At 37.2% G+C, this 19,093-nt stretch overlaps 1 protein-coding gene across 5 annotated transcripts; it reads right to left on the bottom strand.

The window, feature by feature from the left end:
• Positions 1–448: 448 nt before the first annotated feature.
• Positions 449–18,255, bottom strand: LOC103711717 (kinase family with ARM repeat domain-containing protein). Of its 5 annotated transcripts, none has more exons than XR_015974362.2 (12): positions 18,082–18,255; positions 17,836–17,925; positions 17,252–17,304; positions 16,940–17,015; positions 14,791–14,852; positions 14,637–14,715; positions 14,484–14,543; positions 12,735–14,363; positions 11,352–12,221; positions 10,018–11,153; positions 9,872–9,944; positions 449–498 (listed from the first exon to the last, which is right to left on the bottom strand). XR_015974362.2 is itself a non-coding variant. In XM_008797973.6 (11 exons), the coding sequence occupies exons 1-10, from the start codon at positions 18,127–18,129 to the stop codon at positions 10,032–10,034; spliced, it is 4,089 nt and encodes a 1,362-aa protein (XP_008796195.2). In that variant the 5' UTR covers positions 18,130–18,255; the 3' UTR covers positions 9,504–9,944; positions 10,018–10,031. The 5 variants fall into 5 exon arrangements, 1 of the variants encoding a protein (XP_008796195.2); XR_016398881.1 differs by lacking the exon at positions 449–498 and adding an exon at positions 515–533; XR_604818.5 differs by lacking the exon at positions 449–498 and adding an exon at positions 894–1,007.
• Between the last annotated feature and the right edge of the window lie 838 nt (positions 18,256–19,093).

Here is a 19,093-nt window from a genome sequence, read left to right as displayed (position 1 = left end):
GGGGTACCCAGTATAGATATAAAATCAAGTTCTTGGCTGAAATGAAAACCTTGCTATTCACATGCCCTCAATCCTACTAGAACATGATAATTTTTTTTTTTTGTTCATTTCCTTGGTGTCGTCATCTTGTTGGAACACATAGTGCCAACATGCAACCAAATTGAAAAATGGTAACCTACTGTTTATTTCTTTATCATTTTTCCAATCGAGATGCTTAAGTTTAAAGAAAAATTCTCACAGTTTTTGTGAACATTAAATTGATGATAAGCATTTCCCCCCACAACTTGGTCGTTCTAATGCGATGCCTACAATTTTCCTTTAGGGCAGAGTTAGAAATGTTTGATATCAACACATAAGATAATCTTTAAAAATCCTTATGGATAATCACTTATTAATATTTTTTTCCATCATGAAGTGAAACCATGTTTGCGGAATTGCTTTTCCTCTGCAATGCTGTGTAAAGGTGAATGGGTTTGCATGACACCTATCTTCTCCATCCTACAAGATGCAAGAGACCGTTCAGAACCAGCAATCTACATGCAACACACAGCGACCTCTTTAACTATTGTCAAAATTATATTACTTTTGCCATAAACAAAAGCACTTGAAAAAACAATATCATTTCGCATCAAATTGAATTCTCCTGACCAGGGAATTTAACCAAAAAAGAAACAAGCATTTATTAGAAAATAAGATACTGTTTTCGCTCACAGTTTCATTCAAAGTAATCAGTATTTTCCAGTCAGGTAGAGCCAAATGGAACATAAGGAGATAACAGCAGAGGTGAACCTTAATTTGCTGATGTGATCCAATACCAAATTTATGATGGAGGGTGGCTTCCCAATTCGATAGCCAACATACGATTCCATAATGTAACTTTGTCAGAAAAATCTGGCGAGGTTTCTCAGATATCCTCTCATTAAAGGTGTAACGCTCATATCACCATGGAAAATCTCTCAAGAGGCTCAACATAGACAACAAGGTCAAGCTGCAGAATCTGGCTATACCTGCAGTTAAATAGAGGTAGTGTCTCGAGATTTTGATCGAGTGAAACTTCCATGCTATTAGAAACAGACAAGGCAAGAAGTAGATGGAGACATAATGGTTAGCCGAAACAATAAAATCCATAAAACAAGGGGTAATTTGCATGTTAATCATGCCTGAACCCCCAATTTTAAGTAGGGCACTAAGCTTATTGTCATAACCTGGGAACTTGAAGACCCTGTAATATGTCTTCCAAACAGAAAGGTATGTCATACGACCACTATTGGTCAGCAGCCAACACAAGACAATCAATTTCATAGGTAAGTCATTACCAGAGTAACAAATCCTGGTCACAGATCAGGCCAGGAAATGTCCTGATAGGACGAATCAAACACGAAGCACAAGCTATCAAAATATCAAATAAAGAAACAACAGATTCATAAAACTGTGATATCCCACCAAAAAACATGATCCTATGGTAATGAGTAGGGGTGCGCAGGGGTTTGGGTCAAACTGAGAACCAAACCAAACAGAGTCAGTTTTCTTGGGCCGTTTCGGCTCAAGTTTCTAGGATCAAGCCAATTCTGGTTCCAATTTTTAAGAAAATTGATTATATCATTTTGGGTTTGGGTCAAGTGTTCGAGTAAAACGAAACCAACCAACCCAATCCAAAAATACACTAAGGCACACGCACGTACTAATATATATATATATATATATATATATATATATATATATATATATATATATATATATAAAGTTATTTTATAATAATATATTAATTGAAGATAGTATGATATTATATGATATATGATTGATTTTCATAGATTCATTGCTCATAGTTTTGGTTAAATATTGCTTTTTTGAATAGTGTATTGATTTATTATGGTTGTAATTTATAATATGTTACATTCTAAAGTTATAAATCTAATTAATTTTGTTCTTGTAAGATACCTTTGATTATATTATATATTGCTTTTTTTGTAATTTAACTTCTATTATTCATTTATATTGTTGAATAAAATCAATAGTTTATTTACTATTTTCTGAAAAAGGGATAATCCGAGAAGCAGGATATGCTGAACCGGTACCGGAAGTCGTACCGATCGGCGACCAGACTGGTCCAACTCATTCGGTACCGTCTCAGTACCGGGCCCGTACCGAGAGAGCCCAGCCGAAGCCGGAGAAGTTGAAAAGAAACAGCGAGCGAGCGGGAGAGGGAGGGAGAAGGAGGGCTGTGGACTCCCACGGAGAGGGCGGCGAAGGCCGCAAGGGCGCAGTGGAGGCCGAGGCCGCGTCTCCTGTTTCTTTCGAAACAGGGGACGTGGCCGCAAAAAAAAAATGTGGAGTTTTTTAAGTGAATCGGTAGAGGGTTTGTCGACTTCACTTAAAAATCCCAAAATTTAAAAGTTTAAAAATTTTCAAGTGAAGTCGGCCAGTGGTTTGCCGACTTTACTTAAAAAATTTTATTTTTTTCTGCGGCTGCAGCCTCCGCCGGGCCCCCGCGACCCTCCGCAGGCGTCCGCAGCGGCTGCTTCTCCCTCTCGCCCTCGCTCGCTCGCTATTTCTCCCTTTCTTTTCTGGCTCCGGTGCGTACTAGTTTCTACGGCGGAACCGTACCGGTAGGCTACCAGATAGATCCGGTAAGGGCTGAACCGGCCGGTACAATTTGGTTCAGCATACCATGCCGAGAAGTGACCTGAACCAACCAAATTTTGTTTGGGTAAGGTGGATTATTAGTTCCCACATTGGCTGTTCAATTCCAATTTCAAAATTAAGAACCTATTGAAATTAGACCGATCGTACATTAGCCTATAACAAGAACCAACACAATCCATGTGCACCCCTAGTAACAAGTGAGCCATTTTGAATGTAAGTTCATCTGAACGTCACACCATGAAATGGTAATGTAGCCCACAAATAAGGAAAGCAACCACTCTGCTTTCCTCGGATCCAATTGTTCCTTAAATCTCATCAAGTGCTTTTCCATTTATCTTAAACACAAGCAGATAAGAAAATTAAAGACGAAGCTAGGGAAATGGATTGTCAAACCAAGGACAACGCAATGATTGCTTCATCATTTAATTTCCAGCATCTATAATGCAGATAATTGATATAGTCAGTTGATTGATATAGTTAGTTGACATGCGCTAATGCTTTAGAGGAAGATATTAATATCATAACGGTAATAAATAGGGTTCTATGAAATTACAAATATATTTCATGGTTCAGAAGAATATGGATTTGGAATTGTTCGAAAAAATGAATCAAAAATATAATTTAAAAAGTGAATGGATGAAGATGATATAATGTAGATAAGAGAGGACAAGCCGATGAAGAAGCCATCCCACAGACATAATAGCAGAAACAATACTCCAACTTCTATATAAAGTACTACAGACTGCACATACAATTTTATCTGCAACCAGGTTACTGAAACTCAGACACGACAGATTTCAGACTTGAGTCACTGAAAATCAAATATAGGAGTTTAATCTTCCCTAAAGAACATCTCTCTCAATAAATCTTTTGTAAGGAACATACATATAAAGTGCTTGAAAGAAGTACTTGGAGGCAGTTGCCAGCCTTCCACAAATGGATATCTGATCTGAAACTCCATTTACTAGCTCTATGTTAATGTATTTTCCAGAAGTGAGCAGAGACCCTAGTAAGCCTTAATAATTTCATATTATAGCTTATTTAGGGAGTTCAAGAGACCAAATATCATCCAAATTCCCGTGTAAAATATGCTGCCAGCACTCAAAGTCCCACACAGTATGATTGAAAATGAAATACTTCACTGTAGAGTCTATGCTGAAGAAGTTTCAGTCCTTAGCACAAACGAATATGTTGATAACCATGAACTGTTTATATGTTGATAATATCTTAATTTTTGGTACTAATATGAATATTGTAACTGATATCAAGAATTTTTTATCTAATAATTTTGATATGAAAGATTTAGGTCAGGCAGAGGTAATTCTTGGTAACAGGATAACCAGAATACCTAATGGTATAATCTTTGATCAATCACAATATATTGAGAAAATTTTGAAAAAATTTGATAAGTACAACTGTAAACCAGTGAGTACACCTTATGAGCATGGTTTGAACTTGAAGTGCAACAAAGGTGATCCAGTGGCCCAAGAAAAATATGCTCAAATTATTGGGACACTGATGTATGTTGCAAATATAAGTAGGCCTGACATTTTCTATGCTATATGAAAGCTCAGTAGGTTTAATAGTTGCCCTAGTCTTAGTCACTGGGAAGCACGGGATAGAGTACTTAGATACTTGAGAGATACCATGTCTTATGGTTTACATTACTCAAGATTTCCTGCTGTACTTGAAGGATACAGTGATGCTAGTTGGATCACTGATTCAGTGAACCGAAAAGAAACTAGTGGATACATATTCATGTTGGGTGATGCAGCTGTTGCTTGGAGATCATCCAAACAAACTGTGATCACCAGATCCACTATGGAGGCTGAGATTGTAGCCTTAGATTCTGCAACTCAGAAGCAGAATGGTTTAAGAATCTTATGTCAGAAATTCCTATTATGGAAAAGCCTATACCTGCTATCTCTTTGTTATGTGACAATGAAGCTGCAATTAATACTTGTAGAAATACTGAATATAACAAGAAAAACAGAAAACACATTAGTGTAAGACATAAGACAATTAGATACCTAATTAAAAATGGTATCGTAACTTTGGAATTTGTTAGATCTGAAGGTAATCTAGCAGATCCTTTGACAAAAAGGACTAGCTAGAAGCAAAGTTATAGAAACATCAAGGGGGATGGGACTGAAACTCATAAGGAATCATTGACAATGGCAACCCAACCTATTCTGACTAGAGATCCCAAGACGAAAGGTTCAACGGAAAAAACAAGTTGTTTAATGATTAGTTAGTACTATTATTAAATGACTTTATGTCATTTGGTCTCTTCCTATGATGTAAGTGCTAAACACAGCAGAGATATACGGAAGAGTTTAAAACTCTGAATGAGTCCGAGTCTATGGTAAGGTGCTGTGCTGCAAGCACCCTTGGAGGATTCACCTATGTGAGTGTGACTGTGTGACCGCAGTCTATGGGGATAAGGGTTTAACCCCTAGAACGCTCATGAAACTAAGATATTGGTGCATGAGGCCGAAAAGCACCACCTATGATGAACCCAGTATTTACATTTGTCATGGGTGAAGTATATGGAAATATGAACCAAAGGATTTGGTTCAAAGCTTTTTAGCTACCACTATTCCTTTCAGATATAAGTATATTTTCATTAGGTAAAGGTTCAAAGCCACAAGCTACCTTTATTGAAATCGTGACATGAAAAGCCCGGTATGACTATTTTTTATAAAATCTTGAAAACATTTTAATCAGGTTGGGGATTGTTGGATTAATTAATGATTAAATGTTTTATTTTGTCACCATTCTTTGGTGGTACGGTTGGTTTGTGTGTGGGGTTGTTCTCACAAGGATGTGAGTTCGAGTCCTTCCCGCAGTTTTTGTGTCACCCCTCTTCCCGCATTTTTCCTAAAAGCCTTTGCTGCTTTTACGTCCGTGCAAGGAAGCTTGCACAAACGTAAAAGCAAGTGCTTCCTTTGCTGCTTTTACGTCCGTGCAAGGAAGCTTGCACGAACGTAAAAGCACTTCGCATCCCTCAAGAACGCACCCCACGAGCGCGAATCCTGGGCCTTGCGCGCCTGCACGAACGTAAAAGCGAAGGATCGCGACCGTGGTATCGCGCCTCACGCGACGTCCGTGCAAGGAAGCTTGCACGAACGTAAAAGCAAGTGCTTCCTTTGCTGCTTTTACGTCCGTGCAAGGAAGCTTGCACGAACGTAAAAGCACTTCGCGTCCCTCAAGAACACGCCCCACGAGCGCGAATCCTGGGCCTTGTGCGCCTGCACGAACGTAAAGAGAAGGATCGCGACCGTGGTATCGCGCCTCACGCGAAGAGTCGCGCCCCACAGGCACCCCTTGTGATACGTCTCGTAGAGGTCTATAAATAGACGACCTCTACAGATTAGTAAAATATAAAAACATCAGAAGCAGAGGATTCCTAAACTCTCTTCTTTCTCTACTCTCTCTTCCTACCAGTTAAAATATTTCTTCCAAATTTTTTTAAACGGGCTTGCTGCGTATTGATTCTGGGTTCGAAGCCTTCTTTGATCCGTGCAAATCATCGAGGCAGAAGGAGCGAGAGGCTGTTGTATCTCAGGAGTAGAACGCCATCCAAGCCTAGTGCACTGTAAGGCGGCGAAATCTACTTCAAGGAAAGTGACCAACATACCACGCCTCAGCATCTCGAGTTCCAATTTTCTACTTTTTCTTTTTAATTTTTTGTTTTAGCCTATTACTGCCTATTATTTATTGAAGTAGAATAGTTTAGTTTTATTTCTGCTTCAAATTTATTTGCAACATCTACAACCACACAGCAATACTAATTGGGTTTTCCATAACAGGGAAGGGAAAAAGAGAAGGATAAAAAAAAAGAGGGTGACCAAGATGGCAAAACTCCAAGGAGTTGTCTGATGTACATTAATATACTCAAAGTGGAGTCCCACATGAGAAAGTTGTAATCAATTTAGATAGTGAGTGCTTAGGAAGGACCTATGATATTGATAACAAATTTTGTGAAGAAAATCTAATAAAAAACCTTTTGGGAAGGAAATAATTTCCCTCTGACATGTCAAGACCACCACAGATGTGATGTTTGTTTCCAAATGGGAGAGTTTTGACATTGGTTTTCACAGAGTTTCTCATCATAGTCAAATTCATTATAAGTTTTGCTATAAATAGAAATTGTTTTGGTTGCTTCAGCTGCACGAGACTCAAATTTTGATTCTTAAGCTGATTTGCCTCACTTTTTAAAGTATAACTGCATCTAAGTAGTGTTATGAATTAGATATAAGAACTTTAGGGTATATTGTAATTGCTTTAATAAATACTTTCAAAATTCATAGTTCAAATTGATTCTAGGATTGACATAATCTCTATCCTATAAACTCTATATAGACCATTGTCCAGGTTTTAGACGAATAGAATGAAGAACATTTTTTTAAAGAATTATATGAGTTTTACTAAATATCTCATTTTTTTCTTGAACCCAACTGATCACTAGATGGCTTAACATTGCCTACACTCTTGCATGCATCCAAAAATGACAAAAATTGGCATGTATCCACATGTCAAGCCATTGAAAAAAATTCAAGTAGTTTATTTAACAAAATGTAAGCAATGAAAGATATATACCTCTAAAGCACACTTTAAAACATATAAGGTAGAGATTTGAAAAATGAAAAACTAAGGAAGTTTTTCATGCTTGGGGAATTTTTCATTTTAACTGGAAAAAACCACATCTTGTATAAAAAAAGTCCTCAAATACTAGTTTCTTGTTCTTGCCAAGTCATTTTTGGTCACTTGTTAGAATCTGACTTGGGCGTTCAAGAAACCCTGGTTGGAGTTCACCCAAGGCACTGCTCAAGACCAGGCAATTATTTCCCATTCTTCAAAAAGTGATGTCAGTTCTTCTGTTTACTAGAGCATTATTCTTTGTTTGTCATCTATATGCTTGTTAGATTAAAAATGTTTTCATATACTTCAATAAGAATATAATGGAACCTGTACAGAAGTCAGATTACTCATAGATTATCGTGTATCATCAATGCTCTCACTTATCATTGCCACCACCTCCATCATCATCTCAATCTCCTTATTTTCCATTTTCATCTTCAATTCCCTCCTCTAAATTATCACCCAATCCCACCACCTAGTTTCTTTGTGAGCCTGTTGCACCTATTAACTTCTCCACCTTCCCATTTTGTATATATGACATGGCTACAAATTCCACAACAATTTTTACCACTCTTATTGTCTTTTGAGGGCATACCTCATATAACTATACACACTTACTTTGTATTACAAAGTTAGCTCTATTTTCTCCTTGGATGGCCCTATCAGACCTAAGTTGGCACATATAAATTGCAAACTTACTTTGCCGCAACCATTGAACAATACAAAGTGTTTTTTGTAGCCCAAAATCTTCTCCAGAAAAATGGCATTGAGTGAGACATTAGCCCTAGATAAATACCACAGATAGAAGGTATGACACTCATAGAAGTTATGCAGAAGAGATTAATGCATAAGTATAGAGGTGTATAACCTCATATTCAGCAAATCAATGCAAAATATCAGCAGTCCTACATCAAAAGAACTTATCATGGTTAAATCATGAGCATATACATTTGTGAAAGGTAGGCATACAATATGATGCAATGGCATGCCCAAGCAAGGTGGTTTGCTGGCTTTTACAAAGTGGCGCTCAAAAACACAAGTACACATAGAAAATGGTGAGTACTCATTCTTATCACTTCATCTGCACTAGGAGACTAAAAACAAAGAGGATTTCTACTACAATATAGGGAGGATGACTATGTTTGATTCACAGGGCACTGTCAATTTTTGTTTACTTCTTCAAATCCATAACTCCATGAGATATTATAGGGTCCATAACTTCCTTATTGCTTGTCTCGCATCCACCAAATTTTCTGGTGAAACAAAAATCAAATGAACTATCACTACCTTCTTCCAAATCCATTAATGAACGCTTTTAAATTCCCAATCCCTGACTTCACACTCAAAATATGTGAACTTTCACATGCAATTTTAATCTCATCAGAAGTGTATCTGAATCACAGAGATAGGGATGCTAAGTGCATAATTTGCTCACACAATGAAGGGGTGTTTCAGAAGAGAGAGAAATCACTTGTCAAGATAGGAATATCAGATACTATGTAAATTTTCCATTCAGTTAAGATTGTGATTTGCAGGGAAGAGAGTTGGCACTAGGGCATCACCTTGGCATTAAGTAGGGTTCCCTGTAAATAATGGATATTTGTATGCTCAGAATAATCTGAGACAGTTGTATAAAATAAGGAAAGTTTTCAAGAGGGTGATATAAAATAGTTCTAAATGATAAAAAACCTACTTAAAATTATATTGAAAAACTTTGCAAAGGACACTATACATCCAAATGAGTAGGTGAACAAAGACATTAATATCTAAAACTTGTCTCTACAAGTTGTGCAAAATCTATATAACTCATATCCATTCTCAGCCATCACCTACAAGAACATGAACACTGTTGGGACCATCAAATTTTGCTGTACTTGAACCCCATTGCATATATACTACAGCACAATCTGAGATAGACAGGATGTAGACATAACCGTCACATTTACGCAAATAGTTCAAGCACAAATTAAGAGATAGCTGAAACAATTTCATGAAGGATAGGGCCTCATATAAGTGGAAAATATTGATAAATATTTAATTTTATTTGAACAAACCTGCTGGGAACTTGGACTAACAAAGCTTTCACATGCATGGAAAAAAAGTACAGCATCTAGAGGAATTATTAAAACCTGTCACTTTATTTACCTGTCTACTTCACCACCACTGGGGCATTTTTACAGCACAGAACATAGCATCAGGTCAGTCTTCTAATTATATTAGTAAAAAAGATATATAGATTGCACATTGCCTCTCATGAAACAGCCACATTGTTTCTTTCAATTCCATTACATATGTATTCAGAAAAATTAGGGCAACAATGCAGTGATAGTGGCAAATATATGTTGCTCGATAATACAAAATTACATGCAAACACAGATAATATCAACTAACATCTCCAGATCAACAGTACATTGAACCCAATCTGATTTCCAAACATTATCAGGGCCAGTGCACGGAACTCATTGATAACATTGACACTGTACAATTATAATATAATTAAAGACCGAAAACAGTGTTGCTTGATTAACCAATCAACAAAGAACATAATAGCCATCTGATACATCCATGAGCTTGTTGAACTCACCTGAAACAATGGCCAGGAAGCCAGAAAAGCTCGATAAGAGCAAGATCATTTTTTGTCAAATCTTCCCTGAATTCTGTAAAAGTGGTTACAAATATTAGATTGAACAGTTCATGTATAAAGACAAATCAAAATGTCAGCGACCTTACCAAGATGTATAAGCTCAAACACACCGAGGCAGTCTTTGCAACTCTAAGCCTAAATTTAAAGCAGCCTCTGCAACACCATGAATACTGGAGCTCTTGAGTTTCAAGACAATAGCTTCCATTCGCATGACTGCTGGAATAGATATTGACAGAATCATTGCCTGAGACAGGTATTGTCTACAAGAAAAGGCAAGACCGTACAGAAGACGCAGCAACTGCAAGACAGAGGAATCATAGTGCAATGATTCCAGAAGACTGCAGATTTTGGGAAGGTTTGTTAAAAGGCCCATTGTGGCTTCTCTAGGGGATGCCTTGAGTAGCAAAACCACGCACTCTGATGCCAAATCCATAATTTGTGCATCAGAATTCGCAATTAAATCTAGAAACACACCAATGTTGCTAGCAAAGTCACTGACATCCTTGATGCAGTGCTGCTGATCAACAGCAATACTCATGTCAAAGGCATTGTTGCCTAAGAGAGCTGGTTCTTTACAAAGAGCTATGGCCTTATTGCTACCAATGCCACGTAAAATGAATGCCTTGCAAAGACCCAAGGTGGGTTCAAGAAAATCCTCCATTTCCTTTGCATTCACAAACTCAAGAAGATTTCCAATTTTTCTGACCACTCGCAGATGAGATAGAATTTTAGTCTCCATTTCAGGAGCAGATGCTAGAGCCAGACAGAGCTTCACATTGTTCACATTTGCATTAGAAAGATCACCAAGCAAGAACTCAAAGCACTGCGATACTGTTTTCAAATGCAGAATATCTGAGACTTTAACATAACTAAATTCAATGAGCATGACTAACAGCTTCTGAGCATACATTGGAATGGGATCTTCATCTTCAATCAGTGTTGGGTAAAGAGGAAGAAAGTAGATTCGTGATATTGACCTCAGATCCTCCACTATATGCTCATGATCAGTTACTGTAGTATCACTGAAGATCACAACCATCACATCAAATAATATTTTCAAACATAAGAATCTGGCATCTCCATCTTTATTGCCCTTGTACATAATTGCTAGGCTTCGAAGAATTCGACTAGTAAATACCTTAGGATCATCAAGAATAACATAAGGCTCCTCTGTGACTGATTCAAGCACTCGAAGCAACGTAATTTGGAAATCATCTCTTCCCTGCATTACATTTAAAACATAAGTGAAATTCTGGTGGGCATTTGAAAAATTCTTGGGATTAGAAGCTCATCATAGCTTTTACTGTAATAGGTGCAGAAAAGATGTGATACAAAAATTAATGATAATAATTTGGAATATTGCCTGACAAAATATAGGCTTAAGAAACTGCAAAATCTGCAAGCTTAGTATGATTTGTACCTGAAAAGGTGCCTCTAAAAGTTTGATGATATTTGCCAACTGGAGCAAGACATGACTGCTCACCACCTTATGCTTGAAAGAAGAGCTTCCGAGAAGATGAAGAATAACCGGAAATAGATGAGCACTGTTCTTTGTGCTACCACGTCCAGTGAGAGCAGCAATCGGTCCATGGCGTTTACCTCCCATCATCTGTTGTATGTCTCCAGAAACAGTTTCAAGAATAGATGGTACAGTATTGGCAACTACTTGCACAGAAGCCAAGACACATTTCTGAATGAACCCGCCCTTCTCCTTCCCCAACCTATCAACCGCAGATAGTACCTTAGCATTGCAAAAGAAATGGGGAAGCCATCTACGGCTGTTCTTACATAGAAGTGCCCCAAAGATAAGTGCTTTCCCACGTAAAATTTCACTTCCCTGCTCAATAAGTGATACAAGACCTGGGACCAAGTGCTTTTCTTCCATTAATGATAGTAGATGACGGCCCATGTTTGTTAACGAATGGCTGCTTAGAATTGACATGTTAAGTAGATTTAAGCTAATCTGCTGCTCACGTGGGTTGCCCTTGATGAGCGCAGATGCAGTGTCCTTAAATGACAACCTCTCAAACACTAACTGTATGCACTGTGGGCTGAATCGAGCTAGACGGACTAAACAAGATCCAGCAATAAGCCTTGTGCTCTCCTGTTTCCCTGTTGCTTTATATATATAACAGAGATTTCCAATCACATCCTGGCTAACAAAACGTGATGTCCAGTCCCCTCCTTGACTACATATGTTCTCAATTGTTCTTAAAGCATACAACTGGGCAACATCATCTTCTCCTCTGCGCAAAATTGATGAAACCAAAGTAATCACAGAATTTGGGACCTGTTTAAGCAGCCAGTCTATTAGAGGTAGCCAAAATAATCATCATTCATCATACAAGAACTGGAACTGATAGACAGAGAGTAATCAAAACCCAAAAGCCTAAAGCCTACTAGACATGCATTCTTATTGTCCAAGATGTGAGCTCACAATTAATCTGCAAAGAAAGCGAGGCCCCTATAGCAAGCTGTTACTAGATGATGCAGGAAAGTAAAATTTAAAATATATAATCAATTAAATTAAGATCTAAATGACAATCCTCATCTCCCACAAGACTATTGTTGGATACCTCAGAAGTTCCAAAGCAACCATTTTCAATATGCAGATCATGAACCCAAAAAATCATACATCGAAAAGATAAAATATAAACAACAAGTATTCATTATTGCATGCTTCAGAAAATCTAATTAAAAATCACATAGATCTACAAACTAGACTGGAAATGAAAAAAGGCATTGTCAAAAGATTAGATGACAAGATTAACGATAAATTGCCTCAGCATCAGACATTTCTAACCTGCCAACTGGATGTAGACCGGTTGTCCTTCGACGGAGATTCAAGGGTATTGCTATCTTTCGCATTATTATCAGCCTGAGTAGATATGTAAAAAAGCAGTTCCCCTAAAGCAGCCATGGAGAACCTCCTTATTTTGTCATGTTTGTCCCTTAAGCCATCTGTTAATACATTTACAATTCCAGAATTGGCAAGATCAGCTTCAATAAAAGTGGAATGGCGAATCAACAAACCCATCACTGAAGCAATCTGAACACGCAATGCAGGTAACTTTGAAAGCCGTAGCATTTTTACAAGCAACGACATCACTGGCCCATTGGTTATGATATTCGCAGCATCAGTGTTTCCGCTTAAAATTTCTAAGTATCTGACGGCATTCTGTTTCTCTGAAACCTGAGAGCTTCCACTCAAACTATGAATTATGCGAGAGTTAAGTGCATTCATTTGCTCCGGAGGCAACTTAACATAATCTGCAGCAGGAACAGCTTCAAATGGCAAGGAGGGGATACCATCCAAAGCTTTATCACCTTTTCTACTAGGCATTACAGGTTTGACTGAGAGATCTGATGGATGCCAAAACACTTCTGATAAATCATTGGATGACCTAGATGCCTCTGAATCAGGGGCACTCCCAGAAGCCACTTTCACACGTTGAGCTTTCCTAAGGTTGGCACTGGGTGGGGTAGCAACCACTTCAAGCGGTTCTGAGCATGCATCCTGCTCAACTTTCTTCAGGTCATCAGACCCAACAATAATATTGTCAGGAAGATCATCCAGCAGTTGACTCATTTTTTGCTCTACCTCTTCAACTCTTTCATCAGCATTTTGAGTTCGCAGTTTCTCTGTAGGTGTACAAGCAGGATTCTCAGATGCATCAGATTCATCAGGTGTATCATCTTCAGGATTCTCACTAAAATCTAGTTCCATGTCATTGTTTTCAATTTTCACTTCAGCTTCATTCTCACATGTCTCGGGCAGCGGTCGCCTGTAGTTTTCCTTCTCATTCTCTCTCTGCAAATTCAACTTAGCCATCCTTGACAGCCTAAGAAGATTTACACCTTTTGCAGCATCGACTCTCCGAGAAGCTTTTGTAATTTTTCTGCCACCATGTGCATTCTTGGCTGGTGTCTCGAAAACCCCATTCCCTTTAGTAGAATTTTCGTCATGCTTCAAAACTCCATTTGTATTACTTTCACGGCGTTTGGGAGGAGTTCTCTGTTGGGAAGGTCTATCACCGTTTCGCTCTGAGAGGTATGGTTTAGAAGAAAGTTGAAGCATGTTACTAAAAGCTGGCTGAGAAGGAAGTGGCACTGAAGTGAACTTCGTTCTCCAAAAACTATGCTCACAAAGTTCAGGCCACTGTAACCTTTCAGCTGGATCTTTTATTAGGAGGCATTTAATAAGATTTTCAAAAGATTTGGAAGGGTTATCAGGGAGGGGTGGTGTAGGATCTGAAATTATAGATTTCACCAATTGGGTAAATTCATTTCCTACAAAAGGTGGCCTGCCAGCATAGCATTCATATAAGACACAACCCAGAGCCCAAAAATCAGAAGCATAAGAGTGGACTCCGCCATCCTGAAACAGCTCAGGAGCCATATAGCATGGTGTTCCTCGCTTTGACTGAGGCAACTGATGGACGCAACATTTAGAAAAAACAAAATAAAGATCATTTTCAATTCAGAAAATGTTATTTTGCAAAAGTTGTGTATGCAAGAATAGGTGGTTAAACGAAGGAGTTGAGAAACCAACCATGGCAACAGAGCTCTTCTCTATGTCACTTAATCGCCTTGCTAATCCAAAATCACAAAGCTGAGAATGAAATATATGAAAGAAATGTATGAATATATTAAAAAATAAGTATCTAACATAGAATAATATCATTAGCAAATCAAATTTTAATACCTTCATACGTCCATACTCATCTAGTAAGATGTTTGATGGCTTAACATCACAATAAATGATCCCTTTCGAATGCAAGAACCTAAAAAGTATCAAGATTTAAAATGTTATCGCACAACTAAATTTATAAGTAGCAAAACATGTGTGTAGCATTTACTGAAGAGCTTTGACAAGGTCACACGCCAAGTCATGTACAGAATCTTCAGGAAATCGGCTATCCTGCAGGCAAAGTACACAAGTATGAGCACGATGATTTCAAATATCAAGAAAACAAGGACCAAGCCAAACCACACTTTTATTTCAGGACTAACAATAAAAGTATTATCGGCATCCTAACTCCCAACAGCTAAAGAGATGCCACCAAGTATAACAAAATTGTTTTATCAAGATTGTTGAAATTAATCATTGAGAACAGCAATCAGGTTAAGAAAACTACTAGATGCACAAAATGATAACAAACTATTTAAAAATAATAATAACAAAATATCCGCAAATAATAAAGAAGATGCAACTCATACATATGGATGCTTAATTTTTTCCCTATAGTTCTGTAACATAAAACCCCATTTTGAAACAAACTTGCATAGCATCCCACTCTCCAACAACAAGCACCAATATTTAGTACATTAAAACCTGTGCCTTCGAAAATGGGCATACAACGACAAATTATGCCCTTTATCAACTTTTTTGCAGAAAATATTATATATGTGTTTGTGTGTGTGTGTGAAGAGAGAAGGAGAGAGTTAGGCTAGAATGCTTTCAATATCCTTACCCAACAAATACTTCCTACTGAAGATCAATGGGCCTCACCAAATGAAAATTCATACCATTGATTGTGATCTAACATATCTAAAATGGCTACAAACCAAAAGTCATGCACTTTTGGTGTCTTTTACCCATGCATCAGATAGATGTAAATGGACAATTTTAACAATATAGCACCATATTTTGTTTGATCTACAATCTAGAAGCATCCAAACTAGCTATGTTATGATATGTATATGTTATAAATTTAAACAAATTGTATAGCCTATAATATATTTGCTCACCATCTATATTGCTATCGTTCATTTCACGCTCACTTGATGAATAGGTAAGAGACCTCCAGAACAAATATTTTTTTAGTTCCAAGCAGTGGTCAAAATTCACATGACACTAGATAACAAGCATTGGTGGGTGCAAAGTGGATTTAGGAGAACTTAATTAACAAAGGATCCTTGCTCAAAAACAAGCTACATTGGAACCAATACCTAAATGAATCCCTGAAACCCCAGCAGTCTTAATCACCAAGACTGACACAAAAATACATCCATAAAATTAAAAAAAAAAGGATAAAAATTGTTTAGTCAAATTCAGTCAAGATTCAATATAACAACACTTAGACTTCAAAGCGAAGATCACTATGACCATATAATAGCAGGAACGAATGAAGGATCACATAACATAATAAGTGTCAAGTAATTTCCACTGCAAATCAAAAACTCTGACAAGAAATCATTGAGTCCTCGATAAAAACCAAATTAAAATCATAAATTCTATATCGATACCAATGATCTCTAATGAACACATAGCCTGATATCAATATGCAAAAACTGATGAGCAAGAAAGGAATAAAATAGACAAAACTCAGGAATTCAATCAAAAAGGAGATTCGAATAGATTATAAAGATCACTAATAGTACACATTCGGATCTTTGGAGGTTTTGTCACCTTGAAACTTGATTACTGCATATTAGAGCTCATGCACTGTCTCATTTGACATCAGAATATAAATGTAAGGCTACAAAGGAATCACATTAAGAATACAATGAACCACTATTGGTTGTATGTGTCCCTGTAGCATGTAGAAATTCCACGATACATGTGTCAGTGCATTATTATCTGTGTTTACCAAACGGACTTATTCAATTAACTAAACCTTCATTAGGCTTCATAAAAAGATTGAAAAGTTGATGAAGAACTTGTTCGTGGTGGCATTTTTTGTTTTATGGATCTGTTGTGGTGAATCAAACTGTCTTGTTATTGCTAAACCTAACATTTTTACATGTTTTAAACATAATCAGCAACTTGGTCTACATCCCACTCTAACAAACAACTGTGTTTATCAAATCAGTTTAACCTGAATCTGCACATGTATACTGTGTATAATATACAAATGTTTCGCTTGCTGGAAGATCAGAAAACATGAAGAATATAAATGAGTATGATACATGATGCTGCAGTAGCAGTAAATAGGACCAGAGTCGACCTCCATATAGTGTCAAAATAATTAAAGTATGCATGCATGCAGAAACCTATTTAAGCACCTGCTTCAATAAAGTCATGAGGTCTCCACCAACACAATATTCCAAGACCAGCCATAAGTGGGCAGAGGTCTCATACCTGAAAACAGTGCATGCAGAATTTTATCAATAGTATCGGAGGGATGATAAACATCTTTATTCAACACAGGAAAACAAAGGATTGATGCAGAAGGATTGCAGCAACTTCTATCTTATACTGACAAGTAGGTCAACTATGAATTTTGCCAAAACTAATACAGGTTCCATAAGCAAAAGCACAGTACAAATACTGTGCCCTTTCTTGGGCTTGCCACCTAAAAACTCCTCATGTCTTACCAAGAATAAAATTTCAGCACGTTTGGATGATCTAGAGAGTGAAGCATCCGAACCTGTAAAGATACAAGGGGGAAAAAAATATAGAAACTCAGATCACTAGCACAACCAAAACATTGTGAAAGTAGCAATTACTCATTAAATTAAACATACCTACCAAAGTAGTATAGTATAGATCTAATCCAGGAAATGTTTGATACTATGCGATGTTATGAAACAGGAAAGGCATTAAACCCAAAAAAAAGGTTAGTCAATATTAAAAGTAAAGAGCGTGCATGCTTAAATTGTTTATTTTACTTCGTATCTTGTTAAAGGGTATTTGCTAAACAAGGGATCTTGCATTACATTGATAGAATGGCACAATCAACTCGATAAAGAGATAAAGAGATAAAGGGAACTTCCACGAGAGAGATGAGGGTAAAGGGAGAAGGTTAAGTATGAAAGCAAGAACAATTACCTGATCTGAAATTCTGAATATTTATGAAAAAAATTGCCCTTGAATGCAGATAAGCTTTATTCTATTAGATCAATTCGAACTGAGGAAAGAGATTGGAGTTCAACAACAAGTAGGCAGGCAGTGGACTCACTTCTTGAAGGACCTTCGATCTCTGGGACTTCTCCACGCTCTTGACGGCATAGTACTCAATCGTCTTCTTCTTCCTCCCTTTATAAACCACCTGCCGAACGTTAAAAAAAAAACGAAAATCAGCAACACTTCTCAGACGAAAAGATCAAGAACTCGATCCGAGCTCCCTCGATCGGCTCCCCAAGAAACCCTAGAAATTGTAATCGATCGACGACGCGAGAGAGGGAGAGAGACTGATAAAAATTACCGAGTGCTTTCCGCGGCCGATCGCCTCGTAGACGTGGTAGTTGTTCATCTCGATTAGGGTTTTTCACTCGCCTCTCTCTCTCAACCTCGGAGCTTAGAGAGAGAAATGGAGTAAAGAAGTGGGACTTGGAAAAGGAAGGAGATTGGGTTTGTTGGTTTTAATTTCGGGAGGGTTTTAATTATTGTCTTTGTGGGAAGAGGCGGGAGATCGATAAGGTGGCCGAAATTGAAATCGAAAGCACCGTTGGGCCATGGGTCAACGGTCCACCGAACGGTCCAAGATATGATCGCTTAATATCTGCCGTTCATTCGATGGGGCTTTTAAATGAGATGTCACCTCGACGGATAGGATGGGAGCGGCCGGCCTGATGTCCAATTGTGGCAGGGCTTCAGGGGTGCGTTTTTTTGAAATGGGGTGGTAAATTGATTGCACCTGGGATTAAGCCCAGTGTTTATCTGGCAGAAGCTTGCCTTGGGAAAACGGATCTACATAGATAGGATATATATATATACACACACATATATATACATGTATATACATACATATACATACATGTATGTATATATATTAATAAATATGAATATTAATATGGGTATTAAATAGGTATCATAATTGGTATTCATATTTATTCTAAATATATATAAATATGAACCGTATTCATATTTATTCTGCAAGGATACAAATAAAAGTCAAAAATTAGTTATATGCATATTTTTTCTATCTAAATATGGATGTAAGCCGGATATTATTTAAATATAAATCTTACTTTTAGTGAAATATATTAATTATATAATTATTAGGATGGAATCATAATTTATTATGCAGATCACATGCAACATATAATAAGGATCTAAGCCATAAATTTTAAATTTATATGGAGATGGACTTGATTAAGAGTCCAAGTCATTGGTCCAACCAAATTTTTATTAAAATATTAAAAATAAAATAATAATAATATTATTATATAAAAAATTAACATTTTTTACATCAAATACTGTTATCGCGCTTTAAT

This window comes from Phoenix dactylifera, chromosome 17 (assembly GCF_051530095.1).
Source record: "Phoenix dactylifera cultivar Ajwa chromosome 17, Ajwa_hap1_PhDact_Kaust_v1.1, whole genome shotgun sequence".
In the NCBI taxonomy this organism is placed as follows: domain Eukaryota; kingdom Viridiplantae; phylum Streptophyta; class Magnoliopsida; order Arecales; family Arecaceae; genus Phoenix; species Phoenix dactylifera.
This window is presented reverse-complemented; position numbering and strand designations above follow the sequence as displayed.

Coding starts and splice junctions, on each gene's coding strand:
- LOC103711717 (XM_008797973.6), bottom strand. CDS start 18,129: ATGAACAACTACCACGTCTACGAGGCGATCGGCCGCGGAAAGCACTCG. Junction 14,544..14,636: donor ATGAGTATGGACGTATGAAG/GTATTAAAATTT, acceptor TTTCATTCTCAG/CTTTGTGATTTTGGATTAGC. Junction 14,364..14,483: donor AGAAGAGCTCTGTTGCCATG/GTTGGTTTCTCA, acceptor TGCGTCCATCAG/TTGCCTCAGTCAAAGCGAGG.